Below are 18,184 nucleotides of genomic sequence, written 5' to 3' on the forward strand. Positions count from 1 at the left end.
TAGAAAATAGCTCCAGGGCTCTTACTGCATACTCGGACGCTGTTGTAAATTCGGCATACATAATATTTAGACAACAACACGTTTGCTGTTTTTTGCAGTGAAATGCAAAAAACAGCAAAGCTGCCCACAAATAGAGCTCTTCAATATAAAAGTGCTTGCAGATAGATGCATAGAAATTGAATTGCCACCCTTTTAATTCATTTTGGCTTTACGTATTGTCATGCAAGTGTAAAGTTAATGTACGCACTGACACATTTAGTCGAAGTTTGACGTTGATCGTCACTGCTTCCGGTTTAATCAGCTGTTCAGAGACTGGAATTTGCAGCCTGCACCTTCCCTTACACCATAAACTCTACTACCCTTCTGCATGAGGACATCGGGGCGATATAAAGGATGGCAGTAAAATGTTATAGTTTATCTTTAATCCATAAAATGTGCAAATACACGGGTTATGAAGTCTTAATTACCATTTTAATTAAGAAGGCTTTCACTGATCATTACAAACCCTAATAGAAGTTGTGATCTAGTAGCCTGGAAGGAAAACACAGAGTCATCTACTTTTTTTCTTTTCTTTTTTCCCCAAACCACCCTTTTTTCCCCAAAGTGTCTTCATTCATGAAAAAAATGAATGAAGACACTTTATTTTTCAGACAGACATGCAGAAATTCTCGATTTTAACCGTAGTTATCTGCAATTAAAAGCTTTTAACATCGAGCGTCTCCTTGCTCTGCTTAAGAGCAGCTGGATATTGTGTTTTCCAGAAGAGATAAAAACCATGTTTTTTTCTATTTATTTATTTATGTTTTCTTTAGACGCCCAGCGTGCCCTGGAGCTGCTCCAGCAGTATCGAGCCAAGCTAGACCAGAGACAGCAAAAGGCCAAACAGGGACCTGTGGAGGAAGACCACCAGCTGCAGCAGTCTTTGGACAAAGTCATCAACGTCTTTCAAAGTCAGCTCTTCAGTGCACTTCTTGGTAAGAAAATTTGCTTTGGTCAGCTTTGATCAGATTTCCTGGATTTTGACAATTTAGGCAAACTTCTTTTATATTGACTTTTTTGGAAATTAAGCTGTGCTTGAAGTGCTTTCTGTCAGGCATTACGTGTATTTTATGTTTAATTTGCTATCAGTTTAACGCATACATCTGCATAACTTCTTGCACTTTATCTTAACACATCACAACATTTTTGCGCTTCTGGTGTCTAACCATTCATCTTACGTGCAGATTAGTCCACATGCAATTATTTTATAACATTTTACATCATTTTTACAAAAGTAGAGACAGTGGTTTTGCCATTTGTGAATTACATTATGTTAGTTCATTGACTAATAAAACAGAAAGTTTCAGCAAAGGTAAATATCAGTTTTATCGATCTTAAAGATTTGAGCCTTTCGTTGGATTCTTCACTTCCTCTTCGCAATAATGCAATAATCTCAATGTTGTGCATGGATTTTGTTCATTTATCAAGATTCGTGTCTTACAGATACCAGATACCACACTACAAGCATCGTCATGCTGTGTTTGGGATTGACAGGGACTGACTAGATTTCCAACATTAGGTTTGCAGAAAATAGGCTGAATTCATGAACTGTTTCATTTCTGTGGGGCTGATATAGTTTTTACAAGATGTTTGAGCTGTGCTGTCACTGGATCCCTAACCAGAAAATGTAGAGCAGAACGTAGGGTGTCACAGAAAGCAAGCACCCACCTTTAAAATCTAAATCTATGTACAAATTCCTCTAACAAAGTGACAGTCTAACCAGCAAAGTTTCCTTTGATTAACTGTTGCTTAATCACACGAGAATCCTCATGGTAATGTTAATGGTGACAAACTGGTTTTCACTCCCAGGCCCCACCTGCTTTCTACCCCGCCCACACCTGTAGCTATTACAGCAGCGCACCTTCTCACGTTTATTGTGCCAGCGTTTGTGTGCTTGTTTATGCTGTTCACTCAGTTCCTCTTTTGAAGCTTGACTTTTTACTTTAACCAAATTGGATCTGATGGGTTGCGAAATAATGCTTCCCCTGTTTTGTTGCTTGATATTCTTATTGATCCTTCTTTCTGGTAAAGATTAGAGAAGACTTTGTGTATGGGTTTGCGTTCCTGCTGCTTGCACTGGATTATTCCACTATTTACATTTCACTGTCCTTTTTTATTCCCCCTTATCATCTGTGTTATAGCCACCAAACTCATTTGAGATGTGCTTACAGGATGATATATGATTTAGTGCAGAACTATTTGTCAGCTGTACTGTGGATTAGGGGAAGCGAACCATTGCTAGTAATATTATGTCGCCACTAGAGGTCCTCAGAGTATTAGCTATGTTTCATTAGGTAACGCATTCTCTACTGGTGTACTCTGAGATATGGAGCCTCTTTGTGACCATCTCGGTTTTGCTTGCGTCTGAATAATTTAGCATATACTATAAAGTAATAGTTAAGCTCTGCTGGAGCAGCTTAACAAATTTAACCAATCCTGGGACAGTTGCAGATAGTTGCTTTCAGAACATAGGGGCTACATTTAAATAGGGCATTCATTTGTTAGCTGCCAACCTGCAGTTGACTTAACAGTCACGGCAACATGACTTTTAAGGGAACAACTGACTGTAAATAAGAGGCAAGCATTTCCCCATATCTGCACCTTTATCTACGGCCACTCAGTAACTAAACCTGTCGTACTGTATAACAGGCTCTCTTACACCCACCGGTACCAAATCCCGACACACTGGAATACAAAGCAGGCAAATCAGGTCATTCTACGGGTGGAGTAAACTTATCAAATCTCATCTGATAAAATTCACTGCAAACAAGTTAGAGAGCCACACACAGAAAACAAAAAAAGCTGGACTGTATACCCGTCAAGATTGCCAGGTTCTTAACAAATAAGTATTTATTGGCCTTTTTGGTTAAAACTGGTTAATTAGTGGTGATGCTTCGACACTTAGTGATGTCTGTTCTCCCCAAGCACATCTAGCTGTCATGGTGGCCTTTCCACCATATTCAGTAGTTGCTTTAAATGCAGACATATACCTAATAAATACTTAGGTAGATGTCTAATTACACTACCTTTGAGGTGCAAGTCCTGAAGATCATTCATATTTTATGCTTTTTTGGTGTGTTTTTCTATCCATCTATGTTTTTCCGGCATTGGCATTGTGCTTGGTATTAGCTGGTGGATCAAAATCTGACAGTACTTTTCTGTGTTCATAATTTCATCGGTTTTTGACAAGATCCCCAACGCCACCGCCTTCACCCCGTCCAGCCTACAGATGGCTGTAGGCTCTTACTATTGCACCTCTCTCCTGAGAGAATGGCTGGATTCTTCATTCTTCAGTGAACAGTTGATGGATCAACTGAGGGAAACTCTGGCTCTTATGAAGCAAAATATAATGAAATGTGGGGTGGCCCCAGACTTTTGCACAATATGATTTTTAAAGGTTAACTGATTATAAATTACACCATGGATTTATTTTTATTAATGATCAACTAATCTTTCTTTTGGTGAATAAATTAATGTATCAATTAAACACTCACTGTTTGCACTCAGTGATTTGCCCACTTCTGTAGGGTTTAGTTAATCACTACACCCGTTCACATTGTTACTTTCCTCCTTTTTCCAGATATCCAGGAGTACTATGAGTTTACCGTCCTTGCAGACAGTAAGTGCTCTGCGGACAGTCCCAAGAACCTTGCTGCCTCCTGCTGGCTGCCAGCAGAACCCTCAGCCCAGCCACTGTCCTCCACAGGTCCCTTGACCTCCAGCATTTCTGATGGACAATCCCAACCCAAACCACTCGTCTCCAAACCCAGGTCATTCAAGTATCCTGCGCCTCCAGTACCATCAGCAACACCAGCAACAAAGCCATCTTCGCCTACAACACAGTCCAGCACACCTGAGTTGCAGCTGGCCAAAGTGAAGTACCGTGCTCCTCTTCCTCCTGCTCAACCGGGGGGCTCCAAATCATTTGAAGCGGAGACTTCTAAACCCAGTGTCACAGTTAGTAATGCAGAAACCTCGACCGGCTCCACAAATACATCTCCTGGAGTGTCGCTAAATGGAACAAAGCTCACTGCCACCAGCTCTGGCGTTTCTTCAGAAAGCTCCACCAGCCCACAAAGCATTCCTGCTTCTTCTGACCTGGTGACAGTCTCAGCCCTCGTCTCGAGCACCATTCAAGGCCTTGTGTCTCCAACTGCTCCGGTCAAACCTGCCCGCACCAGGATCCCTTCCAGCACAAGCCCAGGTCCCAACAAAGTCACAGATTCTGTCCCTACTGCTCCTCTGACCAGCAAGGACTCAGGATTCAGCAAAGTCACTCCCATTCCAAGTCCGACTAGTCCAAGCCAGGGAAAATTCACCTTCAGCGGACGCAGGTCCACAAGTCCTCCTGGACAGCTGAACAAAGGACCTTATGCGTGAGTGCAGTCTCTGGTAATATGAATGTGCATTGATTGCTAGTGTAATATCTTTATATAGTACTTCAACATGCTATTAGGAATTTAGATATAGAACAGAACACTAATGGACACATATTTGGAGTTCACCTATTTGCACCCTCCCTTGATCTCTTTTCTCCAACCAGCCCAACCAGTCCTGGACCAGGACAGGGCCCTTCCACTAGCCCAACCCATGGTCCAGCCCTCTCCAGGCCACCTACGAGCCCAGTGACCCACAACAAGGTAAGACATCTCTTTATGTTTTGTTGTAAGGACCACAGGAAAGCTGCAGCAAATCTGTCTGTAGCTGACAGAAAATGAGATAGAGGTTGTGTCACGAGTCTGTAGCTGCAGACTCTTGGAATTTGCAGTGTGAACCCAGATGCAGATAAACAGAAGCAAGAAAACGAAATCTTAAAGGCAGGAACAAAACAAAGGCAAAAGGAGACCATAAACACTAAGGAAACTGTGAGGAAACTAAACTAAGAATACTTAGAACGAGACTAGCAAAACTGAACACACTGAACACAGGATGTGAGACTATCAAAATAAAACAGGAAACACGTTTTAATTGATTATGTTGTGATTGTTAAACTATTGACTTTGAAAATGACATTTTCAGAAGCTGTTAGAAAGGTTCCTGAGAAGTGTTTATGAGAGACACCACGTCTGCTCTTGAATCAGTGCGTCGAAAGGCTTGTGGTGGCTGCAGCAGGCAGAATAAGATAGACAGGTTGTTTATACAGATTCATGCATTGCATAATATGACAAAGGGAAACAGGTTAAGTAACGTTTTAATAATCTGGACAGTCAGCAGAATGAGGTCAGAGGGTTAACCCTAACCCTTGGGTAAACAGGGATTGATGGTTTCCTTTAGTTTGAGCTTTTTGACCGCAGGCTTGTTGCTGATGACTGAACATAGAGCATCATTAGAGTAATGTCATTGTGCTTTTTTCAGTGTGTCTGTTTACTAAAGTTCTGCTCTTTACATGATGATTGAATTTGTGGAGTTGGAAGCATCAAGTTTTCATTTTTGATCACAAAAATGGGTCAATTTTCAAAATGTTAAGTAAAGCCCAGCCAATATGGAAACTGAGCAATTATTTTTTTGTTCAGAGCGTACCGAGCCTCATCTATCACGCAGTATCTTGCCCAAGCACACTTCATGGATTGGAGAAGAATTAAAACTTTTTGATTAGTGGATTATTCAATATGGAGCACACTTTTGTTTCCTTTTGTTTATTTTTCTGTGTTTTTTAAAAATTATTTTGTGGGCCATTTTTCATTTGTTCTAACGGGAACGAAAAAGTGAAAATGACACAGAAAATAGTTCAGGATTGACTCAAACCCGGGTCACCTGTTCAACCACGTTAGCTGTACCTGTGCCCTCATCTCCTGTGATTATTCTATAGCACATGCAGAAGTTTGTGCAGCTCAGGTTGATGGAAATAATGATATGTTGCTATGCTCATATATACTTTTCCTGTAATGTCACACCCACCTGGGACAAAACACAGACTTTTTTCTAGTCAAAATGCTGCATAGCTAACATGTACCACTACAAGCCACTCGCTTTGTTTAGAACTGCTATACAGCTGAAAGTGTAGCAATGCATGTAAACACTCTTCATCTAATTCTTGTTGTAGTGGCCAAAATTGCACCATCCTTTTCCACAGCAGCCCACATTACACTTGGTAGGTCCTTTAAACTATTCAAAATGTTACTGCCTTGCCATCATGACCTTGTCTAACTTTAGCCAGCTAATAAGAACTCACTTTTGTTTGGATAGTGAAGAATGTTTAGTTGTTTTTTTTTCACCCCAAAGCTATTAATAATGATTCTGGTTATCACAGCCCAGTGCAGACAGACTGACCACTTTCTGTTGGCAACGGAGAGCATCAGGAAAAAACAACAATGAGTGCAAGCACAGGAATAGGACAAAAAAGTAGAGCAGATACAAATGCACATGTGAACTCGAAGACATGTTGCACATGTTCATGCTCTGCTGCAGATGTGAGTGTTAGACATGGATTTGCTTACTCCAACTTTCCCTTCTCTCTCAGCGCCACAGGTAGTGTATAGTATTTGCTCTATATTACAGCATTTACTGTATATTGTACACATACAGTATATTACAGTGCCAGCTGTAGTAATGTTGTGTATCAAGGAAAAGCAAAAGAGTCAAATCGCAGCTCTGCGTGTAGCTTTGGGCTACATATGGAGCTTTAACTTCGCCCACAGTCAAAAAGTTGAAAGTAGAGCATCCATTGCTATACCGCTGTTACTGTTCACTCAAGCCCCCCCACTTCTGCCAAACAGAGACCTGACCTGATAAAAAAAAGCAGAGAGTGGTGTGAGTGTGTGTGAATCTGTTTGTGTATGCGCTTATGTCTGTGCATACACGTCTGTCAGTGTGAGTGTTTGCCTGTGCATCCATGTGTGTGCGCTTCTGCGGCTGTCTCCAGACGTTTGCCGCTTTTTTTTGTGTGTGTTTGCGTGTGTATGTGTGCTGAGTGTTCTGCATGCGTGCCGATATATATTCTGAGCCATGCACTCTTCGAGTTCAAAATGTGGCTACCAGCTGCCATAAAACGAAGAAAGCAGCTGGAAACCAAGAGGGCGGGTCGAGGTGCATCGGGACAGACTCGCCATGTTTCCGATTCGGCCTCTGTTTTAGGAGAGAAGTCCTATCTGGCTGCTCCGATGAAAGGACAGGTGGAGAGGACACAAGAAAGGGAGGAGAGAGAAACTGAACGATGAAAGGAAAGAAGGAGACAGAGACAGACAGACGGGAAAAACATGCCACCAAAAGCAGCAAACATCTGATTGGTGGAACAGGAAAGTTGGAGCCACGAGATGTTTTGGTGAAAGTTTGCCAGTCGAACTGGTGAGGATGGATTGCATCTGTATCCTCACTACCAAGGTGAGACACGGGAACAGAGCAGGCTACTGTAGAAAGTGGCGGAGAAGACAAATCAGGGCACAGGAGTACAGGGTGTGTCAGTGTGGTCATTAAGACAGTGAAAAAAATTTAAATAGCTAAAGTTTTATAATTTTGTGATCGGTGTATTTATTCAGTCATTACAGCAATGCCTTAATTTTTAATGTCAAACTCATTCTGAATGAATCATTGATGGGAAACTTAGCCATATCAAATTGGGGACACGGTTGCTTCATGTACAGTTGACTTGCTTTAGTTTGTGAATAAACAGGTTATAAGAGTAGTAGGCTGTGCTTTTGTGAAGCGATTCTAATGGGAATGCTGATCTGATGTACAGTTATTGGTCTGACATCATGTGACACCCAGAGAGACAGCAAACTAGGTTGATAGGACAGACACTTCAAAAGAGCGACTGCCTGGCTGTGAAGGTATGCGACTGGTGCAGTGGTTGACTGAATGACTGACTGCTCTTGAGGCAGAAGAGAGAACTTGGCTAAAAAAAAACTAGGCTGGCAAAATTAAACACATGCATTATGCACATATGTTCATGCTCAGAAATGCATGACCCATTTATAAGGAGTTGAATCAGTGTGAGCTGGGACAGATTTAAAGCCTGCATGTTGCAGCAGGCAAAAAGGTGACAAAGATATTTGTGTGTGGACTTGAGAAAAAAAGTTCAAGTTTTGTATACTGCAAAAAAATCGACAATCTTAAAATTTTTGCATTTCTCAAATAAGTACTAAAAGTACCCTATCATGGAGCACACTACCTACTGTCATGGTTTGTTGTGTGGCAGGCAGGATGTAGGACCCAAACACAGGGCTCATACATGGAGAGGAAACTCAAAATGGCAGTTTTATTGCAGGAACAACTCTTACACTAATACAGAAAACAAAAACAAAAATAAGAAACTAGAAACATGAAACTCAAACCAAAAACACTAAGAAACTAGGGAACTAAACTGGGAACAGAGAACTGGCAAATACCAGTAGCATGGAGAGAACAAACACAGCACATGGGGGTGGTGATGGAAGGAAAACATAGGGCTTAAATACACAAGGGAGTAATGAGAGAATGGGAAACGGGAGGGAAACACAGCTGTGAGGAATAAGGCATAATGAGGCAAGGGGAAGCAAAACCAGGTACTCTGACATAGGACATGGGACTGTCAAGTTAAAACAGGACACATGAGACAATCCAGCCCGTTCTCACTCCTGAGGCGTAATATACGGACGATTTGTCAAGTCCCAAGGTGTTCCTGAGGAACACGAAAGGTGACATTCCACGCTCCTATGCTACGCGCCGGGTTATGGATGAAATCCAGTAGAATGACGCTCTCGTGGTAATACATGTTCCAGCCATGTATTCCAGCCCTAACCCTACCCTTATCCCTAACCTTAACCAGCACTTTAATGACATTAGATATTGTTTTCCAAAGCGATTTAAGTAAAACAAATGCACATGTCTAGATTCATTCCAAATAGTTCTCATGTTTCCTAATTTTTCTGATCTGTGCATGTGCATGCACCCGGAAGTTTAATATATCGACGATTTGTCACCTAGTGTAAAATGTTATGCTTTGGGAGTGAGAACGTGTTGGAGAATCAGAAGGAAGCAGACTAGACACTGAGACATAGAGACACGACTGGATGCCATCCAGTCATCCACCCATTCACACACACATTCACACACTGGTGATGGCAAGCTACATTGTAGCCACAGCTGCCCTGGGGCGCACTGACAGAGGCGATATTAACATGTATTTTGTAGGATTTTGACAGAGCACTGTCTGAAATCCAACACTATGAGTTGTACATTTTCCTGAAATGATGCAGGGTTTGACTGCAGTTATTGTGCTACCTGCTGTTTTTTGGGGACATTTGATTCTTGAACCTCTGTATATAATACCAAATTCTTATACATAACACATACATTTGAAAAAAGATATAAAAACTAAGCCATATCAGAACACATATAACTTGCCTAAAATAGATATGCTTCTTCCAGCTAGCAACTAGCGTCTTCTTTTGCCACTATGTAGCTAAGATTGTAACAACTGAGCTATTAAAACTCAGTTTTTGACTTTTATGAATACACCATAGGGGTACTGTGGTACTTGCCTTTATGCACCCAAAGTCACGAGTGAAGGTGCACAATTTGAGACACAGAGAAGGAGCTAATGTAAATATATAAAACATTAACTCTCTGTTTGTTTATTTCTTTAGTTTAGTGACCAAACTGGGACATCTTAGACCCTTGAAGGGTCTTATCTGTATCTGATATTATAACGTTATCATGTTCCATGGCAATTACCTAACAAATGGCTAATTTTTTTTTAGCATTTTTACACATATAACATGTTATACAAGTATTATATTGTTTTTAATTACTCACCTAAAGTGTTTCATTTATATCCATGGATGCCTAGCAACTTCAGAGCAGTGGGATAAAAATGACCAATTTTAGACCTTCCACCCATATTTTTTTTTTTTCTCAGACAGTTTAAGTATATCAGTCTGCCAATAGTACGGACAGGCGAAACACTACTGTAGCATGGAAATGTACCAGTAGAATTAATTAGTAATGAATGCGTGAGAGAGATCCTGTCAGTACAGTGTAATTATGTCCTCAACTTTCTCCTGATTTTGCTCACTTTTTTTAGACTCCAAACATTACTCCAACTACTTAGCTGTCTCTCCTGTGTCTTATTTTCAGCACAAAAACTGGGCATACATGTAGCTGAAGATGAACTGTATTAATTACAGAAGATGTTCTTTCCCCTCAGTAATTTCAAAGTAATAGACACCCCACAAAAAAGTAAAAACCATCATAAAACCTACAATAAAGTTTCAAATCAATGTCTCCCTGCCAGTCTCACAGCTTGTCCTAGAGCTTCTTAAACTAAAAACAACATCTTGAACAGAGTGAAAATAATTTTGATCATAAGTTTGGAAGATGGCTTCTGGCTTATGAAAATAGTCTTCATTATGGGCGTGTAGAGGGATTTGGCCTTGACAGTTACACCTAATATATTGTGGTCTGGGCGTTTGGTGGTTTGAACCTTACTGTCTATGTAAAAGGTAAACATGCTGACTACTCTGTCGTCCTGCCACCTTAGCTAGAAATACTATGTGTCTGCCAGATCCTGAGCTTATTTATATGAAATTAACTCTTAGGAGCGTGATCTTCTGTCTGTATGCACAGAATCAAATCCAAGGGTTTATGATTAACTTTAGCAGAACTGTCAGTTCTACCAAAAACTTCCAAATACAGCCTGATTCCAAGATCATTCATCACAAAGGAATCTGGAGAATAATAGGAAGTAGCAGTGAAAAGCTCACTGGCAGTCATCGCGAAAGCTTGATTGCAATTCTTGCTGCCAAGTGTGACAAAACCACTTCTTAGGTTTAGGGTATAATTACTTTTGCATATTGGGCCAGATACATTTTTTCTCTTTATAAATTAAATGAAAAACTGCATTTTATATTATTTGGGTTATCTTTGCCTAGTCTTCAGAGTCACGCAGTCTGGGTATTTAACTGTGTATGAATACTCTCCTCTCTAGCTTGCCCAATCCTCTTTTGCTCTCTGATATATCCAGTCTTAAATCCCACTCTGGTTTTATTAGTGACTGATTATTGTTTGGTCTGACTGAGTGCCTTCTGTGCACCAAGAGAGCAAGAGTCTCTCCTAAGAGGCTTACCTTAGGCTGCTAATAGACTTTAAAGAGGTGGAACTATTTTAGGATGGACAAAGAGGAGGATAGAGAGAAAAAAATGATGAGATACACAAAGACCTTGGAAAGAAAGCCAGAAAAGACCATGGCTGCATGAACACTTCATGCAGTCATTGCATGCCTAGTTTTTCAGGGGTACTTTACTTGCAATTGCCAGGAAAAGGCCATGATAAATCCTTTCTGTAGTCCTACCATCTGAACAGCTGTCCAGCTGGCATCGTGATGTAACTGTGAGGAGGGCTCAAACATCAGACGGAGTAATCAGCAGAGAAGCCATGTGAGGAGAGACGAGCAAGAGAGAACTTTGTAAGCAGCTGTAGGACAGTTGAGTCCAGTGACATGCATCTGCAGTAGAACGAATATAGCGACTCAGGACCGCTGTTACAGTTTGGTGAAACGTCGTCTTGGCTCTGTATGGCCCACACCTGTAGAGAATTGGACTATGTCTCTGGACTGGCCTGCCTGTAGGACAGCCGATACTACTGGGCCACCACGTGGGCTAATTGTGAAAATGGAGCACTGCCACTCTGCGGTTTCAATCAATGTAATGTATATTATATTATTTCAATTACACTTTATGACTTTGCAGTTCACATAGAAGAAACAGATTTGTACTGTAGTTGAGTAGCAGAGGCAAATAAGGTGTAACTTACTTTAGTAATAAATAACCAGCTGTCCATTACCTCTGTATGTGTTGTGTGTTATTGCATGCACAATTTAGGTACGCTTAAGGATTATATGACATTAAACTCAGGTGTGGAATTACATGTTTACCTATAATTAAATGTCCTCTGTTTATTCTGCAAATGCATTTTAACACAAGAATGCAATATAGTAGGACTATTTTTATTATTGCAGCCTAGTTTTTCACAGTATTTAGCTCATTTTTAACCATATCTTAGGTAAAGTGTAGGTTAACACACCTATGTATGCAAGGCTTAAAAACTATCTTGGAATTAGTTCCACAGAAGTATATCAGCGGTACTAGGAGGTACAGGAACTGGCTGAAAACCAAGAGGAGCTCAGTAATTAAGAAGAATTAGTACAGGGTCAGAGGTTACAGCTTTAACATTACTTAGCTGCATTCTAATGCTAAGTCATGAATGCTAACCACTAAACTAAATTCTTCTAAAGTACTTAGGAACACTCTATATACTTATATGCATCAGTATTGGCCACAGTGGATCGAATGCTGCAGTGTAGTCAATGAAAGTGATCCAGTGCTAGCTAACTGGAAATAATTGCCAACCCAAATCCATCCAAAATTTCTTGAATAGGAGCTGTTCATGGGTGTGAAGCTCCCTTGACGACGCTGAAACATGACCACAGTGTTCATTTATATTTTAGAGATGCTTTGTTTCACGTTATAAGAAAGTTGTTTTGTAGGAACACTTGAATTCTGCAGTGAAGCAAATACTATAAATGCAAAGGGTGCAGAAGAAATAAGATTTAAAAATTACATTTGAGTGTCTTAAAGACACAGAAACTTTGACAAGTTTACATCCCTGACTTTTGCATTAGCCTACTCCGGTTATATGATAGATTATTTTTTTTCTTTCTTAGTACCTTCAGTCAGCCAGTGATATCTAATAATGCATTGGTTAAATGTATATTTTTTAATATTACAATTTAATAGCTGATTATTTAAATAATTTGCATGAATTTCAGAGTATTTTATATCTTAAAGTTATGTCCTGTACATTTTTATTCCAGCATAATCTGTCAGTGTTGTGATATTAGGAATGTTTGGCTTTGCCAGTCTGTGACTGGTAACTGTGGAGGAAAATCTGTGACAGTCAGCGCTCACTGGTTTTCGCTGGTCTTCGGCTGTTTCTTGTAAAGCTTCGGGGTGTGTTTTTGGCTCATTATCCTGCTGCAGTGTTAACCTTTTTTTGGATTCAGGTCACTTGTCTAGTTCCAAAGAAGGCTAAACACCTCCAAACTGAAATAACCCTGTTACCTCTGCAATTGTTGCTTTGAACCTTTGTGATTTTAATCACTCAGACCTTCTTCTCTTACTATTTTAAATCTACGGGTCCATGTGTGGCTCTATATTGATGTCCTTGTACACTGAAATTGTCACGAATAACTAAAAAGTAGTGCCTTAAGATCAACTACTAATCTGCAGTGTCTGCGACTCTTTGCAGATGCTTTTACAAGGTAGTGTAATCTGACCTTATCCAACTCTAAGCAGGTAACTTTTAAGGAATTGTTTAGAGACCTCTCCTTCTTTAGACAAGCAAACTCTGAAGCAACTTTTTTTGTGCGTCAGTGAACAAAGTTCAGTGTATTGATCCTCTCTTTTTGCTGTTCCTGGTTGTTTTTGCATATTAATGATTCAATAATCAAAAAGGTTCTGAAGTCCCATGCACTGCCCTTCAGTCTCATCTTGATTTGACATTGTTTAGAACAACGTTTGGATTTCTGATATTTTCACTTTCTGCTAGAAGCTGGTGGACAATAACTCCAAGTTGATTTAATTAAAGAAACCTCTGATAATCAGAATTATTTGAATGCTGCTTCAGACAGTCACAATTAAGGAAACGTGGCCTTTTGTTTAAATGAATTCTTTGCTTTTAATGTAGTTCCTGCTTAGTGCAGAGCGGTGATTGAAGCAGACTTCAGTGGACATGTAGGTGAAGGGAACAGGGGTGAGATGGAGTTGGGTAGCTATGGTATAAAGGATGGCAGTGGATTTTGTGAAAAGGATAGAAATGGTTGTGGTGAACACATATTTCAGGAAGAGAGAGGAAAGTTCATTGATGCATAAGAGTGAAGGAATCTGCTCCAATCTAAAAGCGATATGAGACTGCAAGTCTGGGTCAGGGGAGGCAGCACTGGATGGTAGCCAATGAACTTAGAGGCAAGGATTAAATAGTGTAAGTTGAAAAATGTTCAGGGAACAGTTGAGACAAAATCTGGTCGGTAAGGGAGAGATCTCTTGGATAGTACAGCTAACATGGTGAGGGAAGCTGCCTAGAGGATATTTGGTATAACCTCTGGTTAAAGGAAAAAGACACGAAGACTTGGTGGTTCAAACGAAGAGGTTGACAAAGGAAAAGTGAGATACTCTGGGAGGTAGACAGGAATACTGGGAGGACAGGACAAGAGAGAGGTGACAAAGGCAAAGGCTTATAGTTACATTTTATGTGAGGCTGAAGGAAGAGAGTCCAAGCTGGAAAGAGCAGGTTAGGGTGATTAAGGATAGAGGTGGAAATGAACTAATGAGTGAAGGAAGTGTGCTTGGAAAGTGGAGGGAGTACTTTGAGGAGCTCATGTATGTAGAAAATGAGAGCGAGAGGAAGGATGGAGAACAGCTAGTGAATCAGGAAGTCCAAAGGATTAGTTAGGAGGAAATGAGGGCAGCTATGATGGAGGATGAAGAGTGTAAAGGCGATTGCCCCCGGATGACCTATCTGTGGTGCTATGGAGATATCAAGGAAAGTGGGCGGTGGACCTTTTAACCAGACTGAGTCTTCCACAGCCAGGAGAGTGAGAGGATTCCTGACGAATGGGAAAGACGTGGCTGGGCAGAACTTGAATATAACATCATTTTAAATAAATAACAGGGGCATAAATGATAAACTAAAATCTTAATTGTGACGAGGAAAAATTTTCAGGTGTTACAGGAGAACACAAACAAACTGGAAAACCAAATTCTTTGGTCAGTTCCAAAGAAATAAAATGACTAAATAGCTAAAACATTTCCACAATCCCAAATTCTTCAACAGTGTCCTCATCTTTTGAGCCTTGTGCTGTGTCCTCAATTGGACCAAGCATGCGGAATATGGAAGCAGACAAGAGAAAAGATCACAGAGAAGATTCACGTAAAGGATGCAGTAAAGGAGAACATGCAGAGTGATGACAGAAGAGGATGGTAGAGATAGGGTGAAATTCAGATGATCAACTGTGGCGATGCCTGAGAAGAAGAAGGAAGAACATTTGTCATGTCAGAAATTTCACTTGTTTTTTCCCCACATTTACATGAATAGATGACAGATGTGTTAAAAACTAAATATAAATATATAAGGAACAATAACCAAGTACTGCAGTGCCTGTGTTTTGCCACATTGTGGCACTGTCTGTCTAACAAATTCAGTGACATGAGTGGGTTTCACATTGTTTCTCTGCAGTGACTTAAAACATCCACGTTTGCTATTTAAACACACAGTCAGCTGACATGTCCCTTGGCATTATTTATTATAAAATATTCAGCAGATAACAGCAGATGTCCTATAATTCATTTCTGCCTCATGTTTATTTTGCTACTGCTACAAGGTTTCAGCAGGAGTCTGATGCCCTCACTCAGCTTTTAGAGGAAACAATGAGCTCTATTTTAAAGGGAATTCACTCATGTGTAAACTGAATATACAGCTGGTAAAAGGTGATCATGTGACCATATTTAAAATCTTGATGTATGGTGCCTTTTTAAATTGGTTGGCTTGTAGAATGGAGAATCCACAGCGATTGGCTGGAAGGGGGTGTATGAGGTTATTACACACACACATCCGCACAGCGTAGTTATTTCTGTGCTGGCTGACCTACTAATGTTAACATGTAGTGCATGCCTGCTAGGCTCATGAGGTAGCATCCTCTCTCTCTCTCTTGCTTTTTCCCATTTGTCATTTATTCCTTTTTCTTCACTCCCTTCATCCTCCTTTCTTTCTTTCTTTCTTTCTTTCTTTCTTTCTTTCTTTCTTTCTTTCTTTCTTTCTTTCTTTCTTTCTTTCTTTCTTTCTTTCTTTCTTTCTTTCTGTCTTTCTGTCTTTCTTTCTTTCTTTCTTTTTTGTGTTCTGCTGTTATTTTATTTCTGTGTTTCAGGAAATTTGGTCTGTGATCCGATGTGAGCTTTACTCTCCCAGTACATTCTGTGAGCCATATGATCTAGAACCCCTTAGGTCATCCCAGATGTATGCATGTTTGTGTGTGTGGTTGCACACAGATCAGCAGGAGCTCCATCTGCTCTTTGCCAAACACAGAGGGATTCACTGTATCGCTGGTCTCCGTGCGAGGTTATCACAAAAACCAAGGCTATTTGAAGACAGGCACTTCAGCCTGTGCTGACTTCTGGAGAAATCCAGTCTCAGGTTTCTGGACTGAAAGAGAGACGTGAAAGACGTTAGTGTATGAATCCAGAATAACTTAGTAGTAGTATATGGCCAATCTCTCACTCATCCAGTGATGTCGCACAGTCCTGACTCACTCTAAATCTAGTTAATGAGAAATTTACATTTTCTGCTCTGCACACTACTGAAAAAATATCACCGTAACACAGTAAATATTGGAAAGGAAAAGAAGGGCATTTGGGGTATATTCAGGATATACAGCTATAAAAACAGCAGTCTGGTTCACTACAAAAAAAATGCAAATTTTCCCAGACTAGGATAAATTAGGAGGTTTTGAAATGTGTCAATAATCACATGGTTTATAGAATGACATCCAGGAAATATAGCTTTTAAAAATCTCACAGTGGATCCAAAACACAGTGTTTCTCCCATGAAACGCTTAAAATAACCTCTTGTGTCATTGCATTATTTACAGGACTTGTCTACCTGCATTAACTTCTAAACTTTTTTAGCTCACCCAGGTGCTTCCTTTATCTGTGTACAGCTGGAATAGCATCTAAAAATATTTTGCCATTACTAACACTCAGTTTTAAATACAGCCATAATCTTAAACTGTGGCTTGATTAGTTTGCCAATAAGCCTATAAAATGACCGTAAGATGGTATCAGTTTATTTTTCCTTTTGCTTCTCCTCTATTCCGTATTATAAAATTAGCCCCTGTGACCTCAGAGTCACCGTTTGTTCACTTCAGCCCCTCTGTTCGTGCACAGTTTCGCCTTCTCTGTTTTCTCTCTCATGCTGTGTTGTTTGTTTGCAAGTGGAGGTGAGAAGGCAAAGGCAACCACAGAGAGACTACTGCGTGTGTCTAGGTCTGCATGTCTGCATGTGTGATGGTCCAGATGGCTCAGCCATCAGCATCAAGAGCTTGATTAAGGAGTACGCTTTGACTTCTTTGACTTTCTCTGCCCTTTACCCCCCATTTGCCTGCTCCGTTCTCAGACTTGGCATTTACAACACGTAAAACAGCTACACGCTGTTGTGGAGCTAAATTAATTAGTGGTTAATTTATCTGTTAGTGGATCAATTAGTTGATTAATAGAAGAAAATGTGCTGAACTGTGACCCAAGTCTTGAAGGAATTTCTTTAAATCTATTGACTGTCTTTCTGTTAAAAATAAGTTTATCCTTGGACTCAAGGATAAACTTATTTGAATTTCATGGTCACGTATAACAGCCACAAAATATTTTGGCTGTAACTCAAGAACACCGGCACTCAGTTCAAAAGCTTTTCTTTGAAGCTGTGTTGCAAAAAATGATGAAGTGATGACTTCTTTATTATCCAAAAGGTGAGGTCAGAGGTCAGTTTTGCTTTAAATTCACCATTATTCAATACGGGAGCAGAAGTGAATAATATGTTTTTGTGCTTGCTGTCTTTGTCTTTGATGCCCACCTGTTAAATTCCTGCAAATTCTTTATTACATACTATATGAGTCGGCACAGACATGGTTGTAAATTGATTCAAGTAAGTTGGTCAAGTTGAGCGCTGCAAAGCGTTAATTCTGCTTATCTTTTATATGACTGAATTGAATATATTTGCTATTGGTCTGGAATAAAAAACCCTAAACAACTGGAAGTTTTCCCCTTGACTTTATTGGGAAAGTAACAGGTTAAACTGTGGCCACTACAGCGCTAAATTTACATACGTAGGGTGGGGGATTGGCAAAAACTGTGCACAGCATAAGTTGAAGCTGAACACAAAGCTCTTCCTGGCAACTCAGCAGATTTCAGTTCGAGGCCACCTCACTGTTTTTATTTAGCTGATAACAGATGGCATAGCATCCAATTGAAAAATCGCATCGAGGACACGGTTCAAGTTGGTTTCGCTTGTTTACGGTTTCTGCAGGCCATTTTGTAACTTATCTTGCCCCAAGCTTCTCCTTCCATGCTGTATCTAACTCGAGACAGACATCAGTCTCATACCAGTTGTCAGTCATAACTGCTCTGTG

At 40.2% G+C, this 18,184-nt stretch overlaps 1 protein-coding gene across 4 annotated transcripts in view; it reads left to right on the forward strand.

Moving 5' to 3' along the window:
• LOC113009621 (discs large homolog 1-like protein) overlaps nt 1-18,184 on the forward strand; it is a 114,881-nt gene that overhangs the window by 610 nt on the left and 96,087 nt on the right. For 2 of the 4 annotated variants that reach the window (XM_026148058.2, XM_026148048.2), the window contains exons 2-4: nt 813-974; nt 3,620-4,415; nt 4,583-4,679. In XM_026148058.2, the coding sequence (XP_026003843.2) occupies nt 813-974; nt 3,620-4,415; nt 4,583-4,679 (1,055 nt within the window). Of the gene's footprint in view, nt 1-812; nt 975-3,619; nt 4,416-4,582; nt 4,680-11,134; nt 11,658-18,184 lie in introns of those variants that run through there. The other 2 variants (XM_080292181.1, XM_080292183.1) reach the window with 2 other exon arrangements.

Source organism: Astatotilapia calliptera, chromosome 17 (assembly GCF_964374335.1).
Source record: "Astatotilapia calliptera chromosome 17, fAstCal68.1, whole genome shotgun sequence".
In the NCBI taxonomy this organism is placed as follows: domain Eukaryota; kingdom Metazoa; phylum Chordata; class Actinopteri; order Cichliformes; family Cichlidae; genus Astatotilapia; species Astatotilapia calliptera.